Source organism: Symphalangus syndactylus, chromosome 18, assembly GCF_028878055.3.
Source record: "Symphalangus syndactylus isolate Jambi chromosome 18, NHGRI_mSymSyn1-v2.1_pri, whole genome shotgun sequence".
Lineage (NCBI taxonomy): Eukaryota > Metazoa > Chordata > Mammalia > Primates > Hylobatidae > Symphalangus > Symphalangus syndactylus.
Genome location: NC_072440.2, coordinates 87,425,382 through 87,446,699, shown reverse-complemented (window position 1 = coordinate 87,446,699; position 21,318 = coordinate 87,425,382). Strand labels below are relative to the sequence as shown.

Genomic DNA, 21,318 nt, shown 5'->3' with positions numbered 1-21,318 from the left:
ATTATTATTGTGTGGGAGTCTAAGTTTCTTTGCAGGTCACTCAGGACTTGCTTTATGAATCTGGGTGCTCCTGTATTGGGTGCATATATATTTAGGATAGTTAGCTCTTCTTGTTGAATTGATCCCTTTACCATTATGTAATGGCCTTCTTTGTCTCTTTTGATCTTTGTTGGTTGAAAGTCTGTTTTATCAGAGACTAGGATTGCAACCCCTGCCTTTTTTTGTTTTCCATTTGCTTGGTAGATCTTCCTCCATCCTTTTATTTTGAGCCTATGTGTGTCTCTGCACATGAGATGGGTTTCCTGAATACAGCATACAGATGGGTCTTGACTCTTTATCCAATTTGCCAGTCTGTGTCTTTTAATTGGAGCATTTAGCCCATTTACGTGTAAGGTTAATATTGTTATGTGTGAATTTGATCCTGTCATTATGATGTTAGCTGGTTATGTCACTCGTTAGTTGTTACAGTTTCTTCCTAGCCTTGATGGTCTTTACAATTTGGCATGTTTTTGCAGTGGCTGGTACCGGTTGTTCCTTTCCATGTTTAGTGCTTCCTTCAGGAGCTCTTTTAGGGCAGGCCTGATGGTGACAAAATCTCTCAGCATTTGCTTGTCTGTAAAGGATTTTATTTCTCCTTCACTTATGAAGCTTAGTTTGGCTGGATATGAAATTCTGGGTTGAAAATTCTTTTCTTTAAGAATGTTGAATATTGGCCCCCACTGTCTTCTGGCTTGTAGAGTTTCTGCCAAGAGATCAGCTGTTAGTCTGATGGGCTTCCCTTTGTGGGTAACCCGACCTTTCTCTCTGGCCGCCCTTAACATTTTTTCCTTCATTTCAACTTTGGTGAATCTGACAATTATGTGTCTTGGAGTTGCTCTTCTTGAGGAGTATCTTTGTGGCGTTCTCTGTAGTTCCTGAATGTGAATAATGGCCTGCCTTGCTAGATTGGGGAAGTTCTCCTGGATAATATCCTGCAGAATGTTTTCCAACTTGGTTCCATTCTCCCTGTCACTTTCAGGTACACCAATCAGACATAGATTTGGTCTTTTCACATAGTCCCATATTTCTTGGAGGCTTTGTTCGTTTCTTTTTATTCTTTTTTCTCTAAACTTCTCTTCTTGCTTCATTTCATTCATTTCATCTTCCATCACTGATACCCTTTCTTCCAGTTGATCGAATCGGCTACTGAGGCTTGTGCATTCGTCACGTAGTTCTCGTGCCATGGTTTTCAGCTCCATCAGGTCCTTTAAGGACTTCTTGCATTGGTTATTCTAGTTAGCCATTCGTCTAATTTTTTTTCAAGGTTTTTAACTTCTTTGCCATGGGTTCGAACTTCCTCCTTTAGCTCAGAGTAGTTTGATCATCTGAAGCCTTCTTGTCAAACTCGTCAAAGTCGTTCTCCATCTAGCTTTGTTCCATTGCTGGTGAGGAGCTGCATTCCTTTGGAGGAGGAGTGGCGCTCTGATTTTTAGAGTTTCCAGTTTTTCTGCTCTGTTTTTTCCCCATCTTTGTGGTTTTATCTACCTTTGGTCTTTGATGATGGTGACGTAAAGATAGGGTTTTGGTGTGGATGTCCTTTCTGTTTGTTAGTTTTCCTTCTAACAGTCAGGACCCTCAGCTGCAGGTCTGTTGGATTTTGCTGCAGGTCCACTCCAGACCCTGTTTGCCTGGGTATCAGCAGCGGAGGCTGTAGAACAGCAGATATTGGTGAACAGCAAATGTTGCTGCCTGATCGTTCCTCTGGAGGTTTTGTCTCAGAGGAGTACCCAGCTATGTGAGGTGTCAGTCTGCCCCTATTGGTGGGTGCCTCCCAGTTAGGCTACTCGGGGGTCAGGGACCCATTTGAGGAGGCAGTCTGTCTGTTCTCAGATCTCCAGCTGCTTGCTGGGAGAACCACTACTCTCTTCAAAGCTGTCAGACGGGGACATTGAAGTCTGCAGAGTTTTCTGCTGCCTTTTGTTTGGCTATGCCCTGCCCCCAGAGGTGGAGTCTACAGAGGCAGGCAGGCAGGCCTCCTTGAGCTGTGGTGGGCTCCACCCAGTTCGAGCTTCCCAGTGGCTTTGTTTACCTACTCAAGCCTTAGCAATGGCAGGCACCCCTCCCCCAGCCTCGCTGCCACCTTGCAGTTTGATCTCAGCCTGTTGTGCTAGCAATCAGCGAGGCTCTGTGGGCTTAGGACCCTCCAAGCCAGGCGTGGGATATAATCTCCTGGTGTGCCGTTTGCTAAGACCGTTGGAAAAGGGCAGTATTAGGGTGGGAGTGACCCGATTTTCCAGGTACCGTCTGTCACCCCTTTCTTTGACTAGGAAAGAGAATTCCCTGACCCCTTGCGCTTCCCGGGTGAGGCGATGCCTTGCCCTGCTTTGGCTCACACTCGGTGTGCTGCACCCACTGTCCTGCACCCATATTCCGACACTCCCCAGTGAGATGAACCCGGTACCTCAGTTGGAAATGCAGAAATCACCTGTCTTCTGCGTCGCTCACGCCGGGAGCTGTACCTATTCGGCCTTCTTGGCTCCACCCCCTCACCTAACATTTGTCAGGCACTACTGGTAAGCCAGGCAAGTTCTTCCTGACAGGTTCTTAACCTGCCCTAATAAACACCGAAGTTTGTTACCTCAATCGTATACATGTTTGGTATATGCCTGGTAGAATTGCTGGGTCATAGGATATGCATATTAGGTTTAGTAAATACTGCCAGTTTTTGAAAGTGATTATACTAGTTTTACATTCCCAGCAATAGTTGTATAAGATTTCCATTGTTTTGCATTTTTACCAATACTTGAAGTGGCTTGCCTTGAGTTGTTGATACTTTTGTCATTTTTGACATCTGTCACCCAGACTCAACCTCCTAGGGAGCTTGACCCTTCCCTTTTTTCAGTTTTCTCTCTAGCCTAGGTTCAGTCAGCAAGACCTATCAGATTTTTCTTTTATATTGCCTTTGTCCTTCCTCCATTGCCACAGCTCAAATATTAGCCATATATGGAGTAAATATCAGGTGATTTGGATACCAGGATTATGACAGTAGTCTGCCAGTTGGTGCATCTTCTAGTATTTCTGCTTTTCCAATAAATCCTGCACAGCCAAGAAAATGCTTCATGAAGCACCGCACCATTGCTCTGCTCAAAAGCCGTCAACAACCCTTCATTGCCCATGAGATATCAGCCTTCCATCCCCCTCTTCCTTTTCCACCTATACCTCTCTTCCTTCCTCCCTTCTTCCCTTCTTTTTTTTTAAATTAAAGTGTAATATATATGAAGTGCACTATGACAGATTAAAGTATAGAGCATTACCAATACCCCAGAAGCCTCCAGTTTGCCTCTTCCTAGTCATTTCTCTTAAGGTACCCACTATTCTGATTTCTGTCACCATACATAGGTTTTACCTGATTTTGAACTTTATATAAATGTTAAAAAGTACAAACTCCTATGTCTGGCTTCTCTTGCTGAATGTTCTGACTGTGAGATTCACCTACACTCTGCTTATAGTGCTCATTTTTTTAATTGCTATATAGCAATTCTGTTTTATGAGTATACTACATTTATTTACCCATTCTACTGTGATGACATTTGGGTTATTGGGGTTATTTCACTTTGGGACAATTATGAATGTTGCCGCTGTTAACATTTTGTGTGTTTCTGTCCTTTGGTATAAAAATACACACTTATATATTGGGTATATGCCTAATAGAATTGTTGGTTCATAGGATATGCGCATGTTAGGTTTAGTAAATTCTGGCAGTTTTTGAAAGTGATTATACCAGTTTTACATTCCCAGCAATAGTGTTAAAGATTTCCATTGTCTTGCATTTTTACCAATACTTGCTATTGTCAGTTTTAAAAATTTGTCATTCTGGTGGGAGTGTAATAATATCTCATTTTGGATTGAATTTGCATTTGCTTCATAACCAGTGATGGTGAATCCCTGTATTGAACATTTGAAAATCTTCTGTTGTGAAGTGTGCTTTATTCAAGGCTTTTGTGAAATTTTTATTAGGTTGTCCATCTATTAAGTTGTAGAAATCTTTACATATTTTGAATGAGTTCTTTGTTGGGTGTCTGTATTAGAGTCTTCCTTAGACTGTGGCTTGTCTTTTCACTCTCTAATGGTGTCTTGTGATGAAAATCTTTGTTTCAATGAAATTTGATTTAGGAATTAAACTTTATTCTTAGTGCCCTTGTTTCTTGTTTTTTTTTTGGTTTTTTTTTTTTTTTTTGGAGACAGAGTCTCGCTCAGTCGCCCAGGCTGGAGTGCAATGGCGCGGTCTCGGCTCACTGCAAGCTCCGCCTCCTGGTTTCACGCCATTCTCCTGCCTCAGCCTCCCACGTAGCTGGGACTACAGGCGCCTACCACCACACCTGGCTGATTTTTTGTACTTTTTTTTTTTTTAGTAGACACCGGATTTCACCGTGTTAGCCAGGATGGTCTTGATCTCCTGACCTTGTGATCCGCCTGCCTCGGCCTCCCAAAGTGCTGGGATTACAGGCGTGAGCCACCCTGCCTGGCCGTTTCTTATTTAATAAATCTTTGTCTAACTTAAGATCATGCTGATCTTTTCCAGGTATTTTCTGGATTTTTTTATTTTTATTTTTTTGATTTTGAGACAGAGTCTCACTTTGTTGCCCAGGCTGGAGTGCAGTGGCATGATCCGGCACCCTCCGCCTCCTGGGTTCAAGAGATTCTTCTGCCTCAGCTTCCCGAGTAGCTGGGATTATGGGCATGCGCCCAGCTAATTTTTGTATTTTTAGTAGAGACGGGGTTTCACCATGTTGGCCAGGCTAGTCTCGAACTCCTGACCTCAGGTTATCCACCCGCCTCAGCCTCCCAAAGTGCTGGGATTACAGGCGTGAGCCGCCTCGCCTGGCCAGGAAATAAAAGAGCCACACGGCTCTTTTATTTATAGTTTGTGAAGAGTTTTAATCATGATATTATGATATTAAATTTTCTCAGATATTTTTACTACATATATTAAGGGAATCATATGTTTTCTCCCTTATTTTATTAATTTGTGATATATATTGTTTGCTGTTTAAGTGATAAATTGCCCTCACATTCTCATAGTAAACCTAATTTGGTTTGATGTATCATCTTTTTAATATAATGCTAAATCTGACTTGCTGATATTAGTTATTAGAACTTTTGCATCTAAATTCATGAGAGAGATTGCCCTATGATTTTTTTGTAGTAACTTTGTCAGGTTTTGGCATCAAGTTTTATGTTGCTCTCAGAAAGCAGGTTGAGAGACATTTTCCTTTTTTTTTTTTTTCTATTCTTTGAAAGACTTTATATAAAATTGGTGTTATTTTTTCTTACATTTTGATAAGGAATTCCCTGGTGAAGCTCTTTGGGCCTTCTCTGTGCGAAGGTTTTAATTTCCGATCCAATTTCTTTATTAGCATAAGCTGTTCAGATTTCCTGTTTCTTCTTGGGTCACTTTTGGTATGTTGCATTTTGCAGTTTGTTCATTTTATGTAAACTCTCACATTTAAAGTTTGAAATTTTTAAAAAAACAGCCTAGTGTCTTGTGAGTAGGACGGATCAGTGATGTTGTCTCATTTTTAATTCTGATATTCATCATTTGTGCTTGCTGTCACTCCATTTCCGTCTCCTCCATCAGTCTTCGTGTGTTTTATCACTTTTGTCCCTTTTTTCAAAGAACCAACTTTCGACTTTGCTGATTTTCTCTCATTCATTTATTTTGTATTTTCATTGATTTCTGCTCATTATTATTTCCTTCCATTACTCTGAATTTTAGTTGTTCCTTTAGCTTCTTGAGATGAATACTTTATTGATATCTTTTAGTCTTCTTTTCTCTTAAATACATTTAAAGTTAAAAATTTTCCCTCTAACCACAGGTTTAAATGTGTCCCACAAGTTTTTCTTTTTCTTTCTTTTTTTTTTGATTGTATTTTTTCTTTTGTTTTTGTTTTTTGTATTTTTTTTCCTTTTATACCCCACAAGTTTTGATATATTTTCATTATCATTTCAATTCAATATTATTAATTTCCATTGTATTATCTTCTTTGGCCCGTGAGTTTGTTTTATAAGTGTACAATTAATTTCCAAAAATTTGGGTATTTGGTTTTTTAAGTTACTAATTTATAGCTTAATTCCATATGGTCAGAGAATATGACTCAGCATGTGGTCAGTTTTTGTAAATATTCCATGTGCATTAAATGTGGACTTTGCATTTGTTGGCTTTTCTATATATATCAAATAGGCCTAGTGTGTTCATCATGTTGTTTAAATATCTTACATCCTTAGCTGGGTGTGGTGGCACATGCCTGTAATCCCAGCTACTTGGGAGGCTGAGGCAGGAGAATCACTTGAACCTGGGAGGCAGAGGTTGCAGTGAGCCAAGATCATGTCACTCCACTCCAGCCTGGGCAACAGAGTGAAACCCTGTCTCAAAAAAAAAAAAAACTTACATTCTTATTGATTTACTTGTCTACTTGTTTTATTACTGAAATAGATTTTTTAAAATCTCCCACTGTGTTTGTAGATGAGTTTTTCCCCTTTTATTCTGTGTTTCTGTATATATTGGGTAGAAACAAATTTAAGATTACTGCATCTTCCTGATTTAGTTGGCTTTTTATTATTATGAAATATTCCTTTTAATTTTTAATTGAACTTCTTGCCTTAAAATCTATTTTGATATTGGCCGGGTGCAGTGGCTCATGCCTGTAATCCCAGCCCTTTGTGAGACTAGGGTGAGAGGATCTCTTGAGCCTAGGAGTTTGAGATCAGCCTGGGCAACATAGTGAGAGCCCCCCATCTTTAAAACAAAATTAAAAATAAAAAAAAAAATTTACTTTGATGAATCCTAGTACAATAGTAACTTTTTTGGTTAACGTTTGCAGGGTAAGGTTTTTTTTTTTTTTTTTTTTTTGAGATGGAGTTTTGCTCTTGTCACCCTGGCTGGAGTGCAGTGGTGCCATCTCGGCTCACTGGAACCTCTGCCTCCTGGGTTCAAGCGATTCTCCTGCCTCAGCCTCCCAAGTAACTGGGACTAGAGGTGCTCGCCATCACGCTCAGCTAATTTTTGTATTTTTAGTAGAGATGGGGTTTCACCACGTTGGCCAGGCTGGTCTCCAACTCCTGACCTCAGGTGATCTGCCCGCCTTGGCGTCCCAAAGTGCTGGGATTACAGGTGTGAGCCACCACGCCTGGCCTGCAGGGTAAATTTTTTCTGTCTTTCTGCTTCCAGTCTTAAAGTGACCTTACGTTTAAGGTATTCTTCTTGTAAGTAGCATATAGTTAGATATTTTTAATCCATCTTGACAATTGTTGTCTATTATTATTATTTATTATTGCTATTTTTTTGAGACAGAGTCTCATTCTGTCACCCAGGCTGGAGTGCAGTGGCGAGATCTCAGCTCACTGCAATTTCTGCCCCCTGGCTTCAAGCGATTCTCATGCCTCAGCCTCCCAAGTAGGTGGGACTACAGACGTGCACCACCACGCTTGGCTAATTTTTGTATTTTTAGTAGAGACAGGGGTTTCACCATGTTGGCCAGGCTGGTCTTGAACTCCTGGCCTCAAGTGATCTGCCGGTCCTGGCCTGCCAAAGTGCTGGGATTATAGGTGTGAGCCACTATGCCTGGCCAATGTTTATGTTTTAATTGGAGTATTTAGTCCATGAACTTTTTTTGTTTTTTTTTTTTTTTTGAGACGGAGCCTCGCTCTGTCACCCAGGCTGGAGTGCAGCGGCACTATCTCAGCTCACTGCAACCTCTGCCTCCCAGTTCAAGCGATTCTCCTGCCTCAGCCTCCTGAGTAGCTGGGATTACAGGTGCCTGCCACCACACCCAACTAATTTTTTGTTTTTTGTTTTTTTGAGATGGAGTCTCGCCCTGTCGCCCAGGCTGGAGTGCAGTGGTGCGGTCTCGGCTCACTGCAAGCTCCGCCTCCTGGGTTCATGCCATTCTCCTGCCTCAGCCTCCTGAGTAGCTGGGACTACAGGCACCCACCACCACGCCTGGCTAATTTTTTGTATTTTTAGTAGAGATGGGGTTTTACCATGTTAGCCAAGATGGTCTTGATCTCCTGACCTCATGATCCACCTGCCTTGGCCTCCCAAAATGCTGGGATTACAGGCGTGAGCCATCGTGCCTGGCCAATTTTTTGTATTTTTAGTAGAGATGGGGTTTCACCATGTTGGCCAGTCTGGTCTCGAACTGCTGACCTCATGATCCGCCCGCTTTGGCCTCCCAAAGTGCTGGAATTACAGGCATGAGCCACCATGCCTGGCAAGTCCATGAACTTTTAATGTGATTACTGATCTATTTGGATCTCAATCTACCATAGTATTTTATTGTCTTATTTGTCACGTATAGTCAACATTCCTTTAGCGTTAGACACGTATTTACCCTTTTCAGTGCTCTTCATTTCCACATTTTCTTCAATGCCACACATGCAATTATTTTCTTCGGTTAAGTAGCTCCTTTTGGTACTTCTTTTGGTATTGCTGGCAGTAAAATCTCTATATTTGTTTGTCTGAAGACATCTTTATTTCACTATGTTTTTTATTTTTTAAGAGTATATTTGTTGAGTATATAATTAGATATTAGAATTTATTTTCTTTCAAACTTTATATCATTCTGTTGTCTTCTAGGGCCATAGTATCTTGTCAGGTGTGAAGTGTTGGCCTTATTAGTCAGGTGTTAATCTTATGTTTGTGAATATAATACGTCTTTCTCTTCGGGCTTAAGATTCTCTTTGTCTTTGGTTTTTAGCAATTTTAGATCAGTGTGGCTAAGCATGATTTTTTTTATCCTGCTTGGTGCTTGTAAAGCTTCTTTAATTGATGTTTTTCGTCTGTTTTACATTGGCCAATATCTCTTTAAATAGTGCATCTTCTCATTTTTTCTCTATTTCCGGGGCTCCCATGTATGGGTGTTTTGTGTTTTTTTTTTTTTTTTTTTTCCTGTGACCTATGTCTTACTAATTTTCTAATCTTATTTTTTTCTCTGTACTTTAATCTGGATATGAAAATATGTCTATTTTCCACTCCACCTAAGATCTTATTTGTCTAGTTGGCTTTTAAATCTATTAAAATTCTAATTTGAGTTACTGTATTTTTTTTGGTTCTAAGATTTCCATCTGGTTCTTTTCTTTATAGGTTCCAGCTCTTTGGTCTGAGTTTCCATCTTTTAGCCTGTTTTAATGGCCGTGCCCCATCATTCAAATAGCTGAATCCCCTGGCATCATTCTGTTGTCTTCTTTTTCCTCTTGGCTTTCAGTCATCTGTTTCTCTTTCCTGGTATGCCTGTAGTTTTTTTTTTTTGTTTTTTTGTTTTTTTAATTCAATGATGAGTATTGTGTATGGAAAAATATATGGAGGCCAGGCACAGTGGCTCACACCTGTAATCCCAGCACTTTGGGAGGCCAAGGCGGGTGGATCATCTAAGGTCAGGAGTTCGAGACCAGCCTGGCCAATATGGTGAAACCCCGTCTCTACTGAAAATACAAAAATTAGCCAGGTGTGGTGGCACACACCTGTAATCCCAGCTACTCAGGAGGCTGAGGCAGGAGAATCGCTTGAACCGAGGAGACAGATTGCAGTGAGCCGAGATCGTGCCATTGCACTCCAGCCTGGGTAACAAGAGCAAAACTCTGTCTGGAAAAAGGAAAAAAGAAAGAAGAAAAGAAAAATATATGGGTTCTGAGTATGTTATCTTCTTCCAGAGGAAATTTTAGTCTTTTTCTGGCAAGTAGATAGTGTATGGGCACATCACCTTTATTCAGTTGAGGTGGTCTGTTTCCGGTTTCCCTTATTCCTAGGGCGTAGCTTTTTTTAGGACCTTCAACTGAAAGTTTGGGAGTGTGTTGGAGATGGGTCTGTTAAGGCTCCTCTTCCCTGGCAGGCCCTGAAATCCACATTTTGTTCTAGCAAAATCTCTGCTTGGCTTTTTCCCCTTTAGCAGCTTCTTTCCATTTGGTTTCAGAGTCCCTAGTCACACCTGTGCAGTTTAGGAATTAGCAAATGCCAGGAGGGCAGATTGCAAGCAGAACGTTGAGTTCCCTTTTCTGTGGGATCTTGGCCCATAGAAAGTCTGCTTTGATACCATTAATGTCCAGTGTTTGTTCCGGATGAGACTGCTGCAGAGTCTAGTTTACGCCTTTCTATGTGGCCCAGTGTGCCTTCATGTGAATAAGGAAATGCTCTGAGGCCAGAGGCTGCAGGGAAGCCAGCTGACTTCAGAGCATTTGTCAGTACTCTCCAGTCCTGGCTATTTGGATCCTTCTGGAATGCCTTCAAACCATTTGCTCTCTTCGCTTATTTCTTTTTGGTATTTTATCCAGCTTGCATAGTTGTTCTCAGAGGGCGGGTCAGCCTGGTACCTTCTGCTGGGCCATAGCTAGCAGTGTAAGCCTTGGAGCTCTGAAACCCCACACTGTCCAAGCCCAACTTACCCAGCCTGCCTCTTCACAGCCACCTGTTTTGTCCACCCTGTGCTTAGCCTAGACTTTCCACACAACCTTTTCTTGCTACTCTCTTAGTCCTCTCCATTCCCATCAAAATTCAAATTGTTCTTCAGACCTGTACAATCTCCACTTCTGATTCCTGGCATTGTGACCCATGAGATTCTTCCTCTGCAGTGAATTCATAGCAATAACTGACTGGCCACTGTAGCATTTCTTGATGTATTATATCGTGTGCCTTGCATTTAGCTTTCATCCAGTTGGGTGAGGGTGGGGACGTTGTGGTGTACCCCTTTGTACCTAGATTGATTTGCTGCATATCTTGCAGGTGAAAGCATGTATTGCCAATGTAGAACCCAACCAAACAGTGGAGATCAATGAGCAAGAAGCATTGGAAGAGAAACTGGAAAATGTGAAAGCCATTCTGCAGGCGTATCATCTTACAGGTTTTGTTTGTTTTTTTTAACCTAATTTAGTCTGGGTCTGCCTCTAGTGAGTAAGTTTGCTAGATGTGTTATCAGTCCTGGACTTATTTCATAATTTATTATGAAATTTATAAGTATTTTACACCCTTTGCCCTCATCACACACACACACACACACACACACACACACACACACAGCTGACGTGCTATTTGTAGGCCTGTCTTCACCTACAAGATTGACTGACCCCTTTGTACAGCAGCTGAGTTGGTGGCTGGCTTATTCCATTCATTTTAACAGTTCGTCATGTGCCAGACCCTGTACTAGAACTGCCTTTACTGCTGGCTTGTTTTATGCTACTAATGAAATAGTTTGAACTTTTCAAGTCTCAACATAAATAGGGATTTATTCTCCCATCTATGCCACAAGATAATTGTGGGAAGAACTGGGGACTATGACAAATTATTTCACACTCAGAAAAAAAGAATAGCTATAAATTAAATTTTTGGCCTTGCTCACGCCTGTAATTCCATCACTTTGGGAGGCTGAGGCAGGATTACTTGAGTCCAGGAGTTCGAGACCAGCCTGGGCAACATAGCAAGACCTCATTTCTACTAAAAATTTAAAAATGAGCCAGGTGAGGTGGCATGCGCTTGTGGTTCCAGCTATTCGGGAGGCTGAGATGGGAGGATCGCTTAAGCCCAGGAAGTTGAGGTTGCAGTGAGCTGAGATCGTGCCACTGTACTCCAGCCTGGGTGACAGAGTGAAACCCTATCTCAAAAAAAAAAGAAAAGAAAAATTTCTCAATAGTTTGACATTTAGGATGTTTTTTCATTTTTACCATTCTTCCCCATGGTTTTAACAACTCAGTCTCAAAGTGAGCCGGAGCCAAGGGGAAGAATGAGCCTATGATACTCATTGAACAAACATTTGTGCACAAAGTGTACATATTCTAGGCACTGTGGAAGCTACTGGAGGCACAGATGAATAAGACATCACCTTGGCCTGCTGTCTTTTGAGGTATCTTCTTGTTTGTCTCAGGCCTCAGTGGTAAACTGACCAGCCGAGGAGTTTGTGTCTGCATCAGTACTGCTTTTGAGGGGAACCTACTGGATTCCTATTTTGTGGACCTTGTCATACAGAAACCACTCCGGATACATCACCATTCAGTCCCAGTCTTCATTCCTCTGGAAGAGATAGCTGCAAAATATTTACAGACCAACATCCAGCACTTCCTGTTCAGTCTCTGCGAGTACCTAAATGCTTACTCTGGGAGGAAGTACCAGGCCGACCGGCTTCAGGTATCTCTCTGGGATGTTATATGCCTCATCTGTGGGCCCAAGATCAACTTAAAAGGGGAAAAGGGGGGTGTTTTTTGCATTTTCAGTGTTTCCTAACTGAGTTAGAAGTTTGACCGTTCCCTTTCCTATGCTTGTTTCTTACTTATATAAAAGCACTATCCCACCCTCTTTTCTTTTGAAACTCTGGATGTCGTTGAAGCGTGGGTACTGGTTAAAGGATTATGCACCCCTGAATGGTGATCTTCAAGCTTTTATCGTAAGATTGTACAGAGTGCAGTTGCTATACTTTTGATCCATCAAGGATTTATGGCGTGCCTACTACGTACCATACCGAGTGCCTTGCTGAACCTTGGTATAGATCTCATTAGAGAAGAAGTGTTTCTGCAGTGCCATGGAAGAATGCTGTCCATCTTCCCCTAAACTCTAGCCTACCTTTTTGGGTTGCAGTTGAGCTAAGGTTGGGTGAAAAAAGTAGATAGGAAATTAATGCAAATAGGCTGTAAGTGCCTCCTACAAGCTTAGCATTTCCCCCTCTGTGGATTTGGAGTAACTCTGAAGCTCTCAGTTGTAGGTTTAACTTAAATTGAAATGTGGACGCAGTCATGAAGCATCTTAGCCGTGTAACGTCAGTGAAGTTTTTGCAGAAACAGTCTCTTGCGAAGCTGTACCCCTGGCCATTTAGGCCTGTAGGCCTTTCCAGGCTGCCACTGACTCTTAGTTATCTTACACATCTTTTTCATTAGTCCTCTTTTCAGACCTTTTTCTATCCCTCATTTATTTCTCTGAAATGTAATTGATGGGCCTCTTTTTGGTTGACATAATTGAAGGGTCAGTAAACACCACCGTTGGAACTGCAGTCATCCTCTACTTCGTTTTGTTCCTCACCCCTCTTAGAGTGACTTTGCAGCCCTCCTGACTGGGCCCTTGCAGAGAAACCCACTGTGTAACTTGCTGTCATTTACTTACAAACTGGATCCAGGGGGTCAGTCCTTCCCGTTCTGTGCTAGATTGCTGTATAAGGACCTCACAGCAACTCTTCCCACTGACGTCACCGTGACACGTCAAGGTAAGAAACCCTTCTTACCTCAGTGCAGAAATTCTCGTATCCCAGTTTACTTGAGTGAAACAGGGAAAATAGGTAGAATCTATGAAGTAGACCTCTTGAGACACTTTCTCTGTTTATATACTATACATTACTCAGACCAGTAAGATAGAACATTCTTGTTTCTACCAATCTTTTCCTTCCTCTTTGTAAATGGTAAACATGATTGTCCCCATTTTCCCTCCTCCTTTGCCCACCCACCTCTGCCAGTGTTCTTGCAGCCTATGATTTGTTTTCACTGGGGCCCTGCTTCAGGAAGGACACCTAATGATAAGGCTGAGTCATGGGTCAGTTGTGGTGGATGGAGCCAGAAGGCTCATTTCACTGTGAAGACAAATGGACATGACACATCAGCACACACTTACTCCTCCCTATGGAGCAGTCTCTAAATGGAAATTCTTCCAGACTGGCTGAGAGAGAGGTTTTTTGGTGAACCTGTTTCACTTAAATGTGACATGGGCAATAATGAAAAATTGGGTGAAATGTTTTTAGGAGGTAGAAATTTTGAAGCTGCCCCAGATTTCACACCATCGGTCTTTGATTTCTCTGGGCAGTCAGATTCAAGTCCCCAGTCTCCAGATTGCATTGGTCCAATAAGGGGCAGCCTTAGTCTAGACCAAAAAAAAAAAAGCTGTATGGGTCCACTGGGTCCAGAATATCAGTGATCCAGGTTCCGATTCCCCCAACTGCACTGAATGAGATTGAATATCAGGGATTCAGGTTCCAATTCCCCCGGCTGCACTGAATGAAATTGATGAAATCTTTCTTTCTAGGAGTGGAAGCATTATCTACTTCATGGGAGGGGCAACGAGCATCTCATGAAACTCTGTTCCGTACGAAGCCCTTGCATCAAGTGTTTGCCTCATTTGCAAGAAAAGGAGAAAAGTTGGATATGAGTCTAGTCTCCTAATAGATTGTTTTCACTGCACTGGGAGCACATCAGAGGTAAGTAACCAGTACTGAAGACAGTACCAGGTGAGCGGGGCCCACCCTTCTGATGAAAACAGACACCTACCTTTTCATCTGGATGGAAGAGCAGGTTTGAGTATAGACCCTGGCATTTTTAAACAATTCCCATGATTGCCTGGTCACTTCTTAAAATGCTCAAGATGTTTTTTAAAGGTATTAGTTGATCATACATTTTAGTTGAAAATCATTTGTGGGGCAATAAAAGCCATTTTTTGAAAAAGGTGTATCACTCAAGAAGTACTTATGGAAAAATATCAAATTATTGAGGGCATTAAGTTCTGGGAAAGACCAGGCAATTAAGTTGTCACAGTAACTGCTACTAATTTAATGCCAGGAATAGAGACGCCAAAAATCCTAAAATTTTCAGAAAGGGCTCTCACAGAAATGTGGCACTCCACTCAAACTGTAATAGCTTGATTCTGTTGAGAAACACTGATCTAAATAAATGGAAAAATAACCCACATTCACTAATGAAGATAATAAGAAGACCCAATTTTTTTTTTAAAAAAAGGAAAGTATTTCTAGCTTTTATGGAAGCTTTAAGTAATTTTTCCTCATTTTCCTGTTTGAAACTTTTGAAAAGGAAGTTCTTCAGTGTTTGGTTAGGCGCAGTGTATTCTAGGCCACTGCTTTATAAATATGGTGTGAGAAAGCAGTAGGATAAAATAATCAGGGTTCAATGTGTCTCATATTTTGTTTCCTAAAACAAACAGTTTAGTAGAGCTCTGAATGTACTAAGAAGTCCCCTCTGAAAAAGCACAGTTAGAAATCTGCCCATAAACTCAGGGGGACTCAGGCGCCCCCCAGGTCTTCCCTCTCCTGCAGGCTCTCCGGTTAGTGTCCTGATTTGCCGTAACCATGGGCCTCTCATCTGTTGGCACCTCTGGTTCCTTGGTGTGTGGGTCACAGATATGAAAACCTGTGTCTGGCTGACCAGGGTCTCCTGTTTCCAGCCCTAGCCCTCCCTTGCCCAGGCACAGATAGATAGGAGGCAGGAGTCATGACTGGCCCAAGGCCATGTTCAGACTTAACCCTGCAATGGCCACGTCCTAGACCTCATGGTCATGAAGTAACCTCCATGTGGGAGAGCTTCGGGAACAGTGCAGCTTGGGTACTCCTCTTTAGAAGAAAGCAGTTTAAGAATCAAAGAAAGAGACAGGGCCAGGCAGCAGGAGTTCCGGGGTACAGCGAGCTATGATGAGACCTTCAAGCTCTTGCCTTCCAGGCCTGTGGTGGGAACCAGTAGCATGAGTCAGCAAAGTACCAGCACTCCTCAAATAAGTGATATTAACAGAATTTCCACAGTCACTTTCAAGTTGAATAAAGCTTTTAATAAAACAGTCTTGTTCTTTATCAATACCTGTAAATTCTCTTTTAAAGCAGTAGCAAAGGCGACTGTAGCAAGAGCTCAAAAGGCAAGGCAATATCGGAAAGTGTATTTAACAGAAGATTAAAAATATAAATGTAGAAGATCTGTTTATATATTTTTCTTTCAGAAATAAATCTCCCCTCCCCTGCCAGGTGAAAGGAAATATTGCACTTTCTGCTGTCATGACTAAGGGGACAGGAGTTCCAGAAGAACCTTTCAAGATGATCAGGAACACCAGGACGAGGGCCGTCTCACCTCACTCGGACCACATGGAGACCTCCCCTTTAGAATGGGAGCAAAACATTTGCCAGCCACGTCCCGCCCCACCACACCCTGTCTGAAGCGGAGCTTCCCCGCCTGTGCTCCCTCCACAGCCCCGGAGAGCCCAGCGGCAAAGGCAGCTTTATCCCAGCTCTGCCACCCTCCTGCTCACAGTGGTCAGGGCCCCTCAGGGGCAAGGACGGCAGGGATTGGAACGAGGGCTCTGGAAGGACTGTTCAGCCCTATGCCTAAGACCCCTATGCTGGGGATGCTACAGGCACACATAGGAATAGCAGGGCCACCCTCAGAGCTCACACATCCACGAACAAATGAAGGCTGAGGAGATTTCTAAACCTAAAGTCCATGAGTGTGCACTTCAATCCAGGAAGGTCAGGACTGACTTCGGTTTCAGAAAATAAATTCTCCCTTCCGGTTTGGACTGTTGCAGGCTCGAGGCCATTCAGGAGTTGTCTGCCACCTGGTGGGGCAGTGTGACAGAGGGGCCATTGGGGAAGGCAGCTGGTTTATCCCGCCCCTTCAAGAAGAAGGTCAGCAGCTCCCCCTTCCCCTTCACAAAGATGGGGCCTCGCCTCACAAAGCGGAAGCCGTACTCTCGGAGGATGACTTGGGTTTCTTCTACCACCTGTAGAGGGAGGGGGAGCAAGAACGTGGCATTATAGGGGGAGCCTAGACTGAGGGCGGGTAGGGGCTTTGGGTGGTTGGAGCCGAGCACTGATCTACGGGTCCCAAGCAGTGCAGGGCCCTCCTCAAACCTCCCAGGGCCAAGCCCGCCCTTCCACCGGCAGCGAGCAGCAGGTGGAGAGCCCTGGAGTGACTGGCTGGGGGCCTCCTCTCGTCCAGAGACTTTCCTTCTAGGATGGCCATGGTCACCTGGGTGGCAGCACTGTTGCTTGGAAACTGCCACTGCCTGCTCTTCTGTCCCTTGGCCCCTTTCGTGGAGCTTTTCTGCCAGACCCCGCTGAGACATCACAAGGTATCAGAAGGTTCATACCCAGAGGCAGGCCATACGCATCCAGAACTTCAGCCCAGATTTTGTGGATGGGTGGAAGTGTTTCTTCCTGTGCTGAGGCTAGCTATTGCAGAGACTCCTTTCCACTCACCCCATGCCCCTGCCTGTGGACTTACTGTTCGGGGCCAGGGTGGGAGACAGGCGCACGTGGGAAAGCACTGTTCTGGTTTTGTTCGCGTGCCCTGAGTCTGAGCACATGCCAGCTCTGCCGCTGGACATACCTGAATGTTGCCCATGACCCCTGTGGACTCCATCCTGCTGGCTACATTGACTGTATTGCCCCAGATGTCGTAGTGTGGTTTCCGGGCTCCAATGACCCCAGCCAGAACCCCGCCTTTGTTCATGCCTAGGATGGAGGCATAAAGTTCCTTTCAGCACAGCCACAGGCCAAACCTCGTTATAGGCCTCAGAAGCCAACCCCTCTCCAGACCTGTACCACAAAGCTCCTAATTATGTAACACATCGTTGTCCTCGTTCAACTTGGCTGTATGCTACTGGAGGGTGGAAATCACGTCTCCTGTTTATCTGTGTGCTTGGCAAGTGTCAGCCACCACCCCCCCCCGCCCATATGCAGATTTACTCGGCATGGTAGTAGCCAGCTTCTAACACACCTGGTATTCCAAGTCTCCTGGGACCTCACTCAGGAATGAGACCCCCTCAGTAGAAGTAGCAGGTGATCTTAACTCCTTTCAAAGAGCAGGCCGGTCTGGAAAGCCATGCCCTCAGCAGGCACAGTAACCCCTCTGGAAACGGATCACAAACTCACTTCTCAGCCAAGCAGGCCAGGCTTCTGTTGTAACAGCAGGCACAGTATAGCCTGACCATCACATCAGCTGGGTTTTTGGTTTAGTCATCTAGAGTCATCTGGACTAAAGGTCTTTCAGGTCCCCTTGCCCTGTGAGTGCATGAACCTTCCCACCTGAATGCCGCAGTCATCCTGAGCCTCCTGTCTCTCCTGCTGGTAGGCCGGGCCCCTGTGTGGGAAGGGAGCCTGCCACAGGGCAGGCCAGCTGGGGGCACTCACCTATGCGCAGCATGAAGTTATTGAAGGACTGGTTGTTGATGTTGGTGAGCGTATCCTTCATGGCCAGCGCGAAGTCGGCCAGGTCAGCCAGGTGCTGCCAGCGCTCTCTTTCGGACTTGTCTTCCTGTGCCAGGGAACCGTGGAGAAAGTGTCAGGGGCCACTCACCGCAGCAGCCTGCTCTGCTGCCTTCCCTGGCAGTGTTCTGGGGGTGGATTCCCTACACCTAGATGTTCAAGGCCTTACTCCCTTCCTCCCACAAAGGAGTCGCAGCCAGGCTAGCTCTGACTTGCCACTGTGACAAAGTTCACGTAGCAGGTCTAGGCAAAGACTGGGCAACGGAGTAGAGGAGACGGACCCGTGAGTCTGACCACGAGGTGGGACCCTTCACCTTGGCTGGGCCTGGTCCTTAGGTTTTGTCAAGTTGTCCTTGTTTGGATCCCTCAACTAGGTGATAAGCACTGGAAGGGGACGAACCACCTTGGACGTGTTTCTTTAACCTCATCCATATAATAGTGAGGGCCATGGGATGGTTATAGAGGTAAAGCAGGATGATGATGTTTTAAGACCAGAGCTTGGGACCAGGGCCCCTACACCTCATTTTCTCTCCTGGTAGCTGAACACAGGTCTAAATTAGCTTAACAAAAGAACAGGCTGCCGTCAGCCAGAGTTCTGAAGGCCACGCTTTAAGTTTCCCTTGTTAACAATTGCTCTCCAGTTCCTATGAAAGCACGGAGCCTTAGGGGGCCTGGCCACAGAACACAACCATCTTAGGCCTGAGCTGTGAACAGCAGGGGGTTGTGTGTCTCTTCTATTTCTCTGCTTGCCGAACTTTCTCAATAAACCCTGTTTCTTATTTGTATTTACATGGTGCTGGCGGTGTGTGTCTGGGACCCCTTTGCACAGCAGTTCTTGTTTCCCACATGCTAGGTCTGGGCTGCCAATCTCTTGCCTGGGGGCAGAGCCTCGTCTCCTCTCTGGCTACTAGGGTTAGCTACCTTGTTGGAGCTGGCAAAGCCATTGGTGTTGACATCAGGGGTGACTCCTGAAGCCGCCATATACGTGCTGCCAATGGTTTTGATCTTGGTGATCACCCGGAACTTGGGATTGTCCAGGAGCTGAGGCCAGGATTCAGGAAAGAATTGTCAGCAGTCAAGGGAGATGAATGACCCAACCCAGTGACAGATGTACCTGTTTACAAGGACCCCACTAAACCCAAGAGACACTTTCCTATCAAAGTTGTTACTTAAGTCTACCGCTCATCTGCCACACGATCCTGGGAGAACTTCCTAACTTTCTGGGCCTCAGTTCCCACAACCTCAACACTGACATAAAATCGCCAGTCTCCTAGGGGGGCTGCGCGCGTGCGTAAAAGCATTCTCACTGGTATACAGGTCACCCAATCAATGCTGACCGGCTCTGAATTTGAGGAGAGGGTCCCAGGACAGAGAGGTCTCGAGATGTTGCTTGGCCAGTCCTTAGATCCTGTGACCCTGTGGGTGATTTCCCGGGCTCCCACCTCACCTCCCCTTCCCTGGCCCAGCAGTTCCAGGTGGCTGCAGAAGTCCGTGTATTGCGGAAGGGGCTTATCTGGGAAAATGGAGCCAGTTTCTCTGGCCTCTGCAGCTGATCACAGGATGTGATGTGGAATGGGCCGGCTTCATGGCCAGAGTGCAGGGTGGGATGGGCACTCACAGAGTCAAAATCCGAGATGATTTCATTGAGGAAACGCAGACACTCAATACCACCATTGTTGATGCTCTCCTCTGTGTAGAAGTCAGCAAAGTTGGGCAGGGAGGCAAACATGACCCCAATCTCATCATACGTCTGGCTATACAGCTCCTAAAAAGAGGCGTGGACAAAGTGCTCAAAGCATGTCCGACTCACTGGATGATGTGCTGGAGAAATGCATCTATCTTCCACGCACGACACGTGCACTCAGCTTTTTGGACTCACAGATTATACCAGTTTAAAAAAAAAAGAGTCTGGGTCTTGCTATGTTTCCCAGGCTGGAGTGCAGTGGCAATAAACATGATTAGGTACAATCGAAGCACACTGCGGCCTCGAACACCAGGTATCTGGGACCACAGGCACATGCCACCATGCCCGGCTGTAGATTATCCCAACTCTGAATAATTTAAAAATAGCTCATCGCTTTTTTTTTTTTTTTTGAGAGACGGAGTCTTGCTCTGTTGCCCAGGCTGGAGTAGAGTGGCACAATCTCAGCTCACTGCAACCTCCACCTCCCGGGTTCAAGTGATTCTCCTGTCTCAGTTTCCCGAGTAGCTGGGATGACAGGTGTGCACCACCACGTCTAGTTAATTTTTGTATTTTTTAGTAGAGATGGGGTTTCACTATATGTTGCCCAGGCTGGTCTCAAACTCCTGACATCAGATGATCCACCCGCCTCAGCCTCCCAAAGTGCCAGGATTACAGGCGTGAGCCACTGTGCCCGGCCGCTACTTTAAATAAATTTTAAAACAGCTTCTCTAGTTCCTCTAACAGCCCCAGCTGTGAGGACGAGGGTACCATAGAACTGGGAACCACTCTGGAGAAGTTCACAGGCAACAAAAAGGTGGGCTCTAGTCAAAGTCTTGTCTTGTGACACGTGGCCTCAGAGCTGTACAGCTCACATCACGATGCCTACAGCAGTGCCCTTTACAAGAGGCCGGAGAAACTCTTTTGCTTATTTGTGTTTGCTGTTTAGGTTCAGCCCTACCTAGGCCCTAGTCCCCTGTCCCTGAGAAGGCCTGGGCCCAGGGGGGCTCCCTGAAAGAACAGATGGAGACAAATGGCCTCATGGTTCTGGGCTGAGGCCACACCCCTCACCTCATCTCTCTTCTTGGACCCCAGGAAATGGCGTGCCACATGCTCAGGCAACATGTTGGTGACCAAGGCCTCGTTCCAGCGTCGCATCTCATAGACACGTTCCTTCTGGTCGTGGACCTCAATCTTCCACAAGAAAAGTGTCCGTGCCAGTTTTTCTACCTACAGACACAGACAAGGCGAAGCATGTGCTCTAAGCTGGCCACTGGATAGAAAAATGAAAAACAGGAACGGCCAAGCGTGGTGGTTCACGCCTGCAATCCCAGCACTGTGGGAGGCCGAGGCAGGCGGATCACCTGAGGTCAGGAGTTCGAGACTAGCCTGGCCAATATGGTGAAATGCTGTCTCTACTAAAAATACAAAAATTAGCCGGGCATGGTGGCAGGCACCTGTAACTCGGGAGGCTGAGGCAGGAGAATCACTTGAACCCAGGAGGCAGAAGTTGCAGTGAGCCAAGATCGCACCACTGCACTCCAGCCTGGGCAACAGAGTGAGACTCCGTCTCAAAAAAAGAAGAAAAACAGGAACGTGAATGGAGGAACTCCCCTTGGAAAGGCTGGAGGGAAGATGGCTAAACGGCAAGGGAAGTAA

At 44.8% G+C, this 21,318-nt stretch overlaps 2 protein-coding genes across 14 annotated transcripts in view; one reads left to right on the top strand and one right to left on the bottom strand.

Annotated features, from left to right (window-relative positions):
• The window catches only part of CENPO (centromere protein O), a 29,297-nt gene extending 10,534 nt beyond the window's left edge, over positions 1 to 18,763 (top strand). For 5 of the 9 annotated variants that reach the window (XM_055254207.2, XM_055254204.2, XM_055254211.2 and 2 more), the window contains 5 exons: positions 10,754 to 10,871; positions 11,889 to 12,148; positions 13,043 to 13,214; positions 14,024 to 14,195; positions 15,716 to 18,763. In XM_055254207.2, the coding sequence (XP_055110182.1) occupies positions 10,754 to 10,871; positions 11,889 to 12,148; positions 13,043 to 13,214; positions 14,024 to 14,160 (687 nt within the window). In that variant the 3' untranslated portion in view covers positions 14,161 to 14,195; positions 15,716 to 18,763. The remainder of the gene's footprint in view (positions 1 to 10,753; positions 10,872 to 11,888; positions 12,149 to 13,042; positions 13,215 to 14,023; positions 14,196 to 15,715) is intronic. The other 4 variants (XM_063623954.1, XM_055254206.2, XM_063623955.1 and 1 more) reach the window with 1 other exon arrangement.
• Positions 15,529 to 21,318, bottom strand: part of ADCY3 (adenylate cyclase 3) — a 99,878-nt gene continuing 94,088 nt past the window's right edge. For 3 of the 5 annotated variants that reach the window (XM_055254196.2, XM_055254194.2, XM_055254195.2), the window contains exons 17-22: positions 20,731 to 20,889; positions 19,597 to 19,743; positions 18,900 to 19,019; positions 17,904 to 18,027; positions 17,101 to 17,225; positions 15,529 to 16,492 (exon numbers count right to left, since the gene is read on the bottom strand). In XM_055254196.2, coding sequence (XP_055110171.1) covers positions 16,310 to 16,492; positions 17,101 to 17,225; positions 17,904 to 18,027; positions 18,900 to 19,019; positions 19,597 to 19,743; positions 20,731 to 20,889 — 858 coding nt within the window. In that variant the 3' untranslated portion in view covers positions 15,529 to 16,309. Of the gene's footprint in view, positions 16,493 to 16,890; positions 17,226 to 17,903; positions 18,028 to 18,899; positions 19,020 to 19,596; positions 19,744 to 20,730; positions 20,890 to 21,318 lie in introns of those variants that run through there. The other 2 variants (XM_055254193.2, XM_063623910.1) reach the window with 1 other exon arrangement.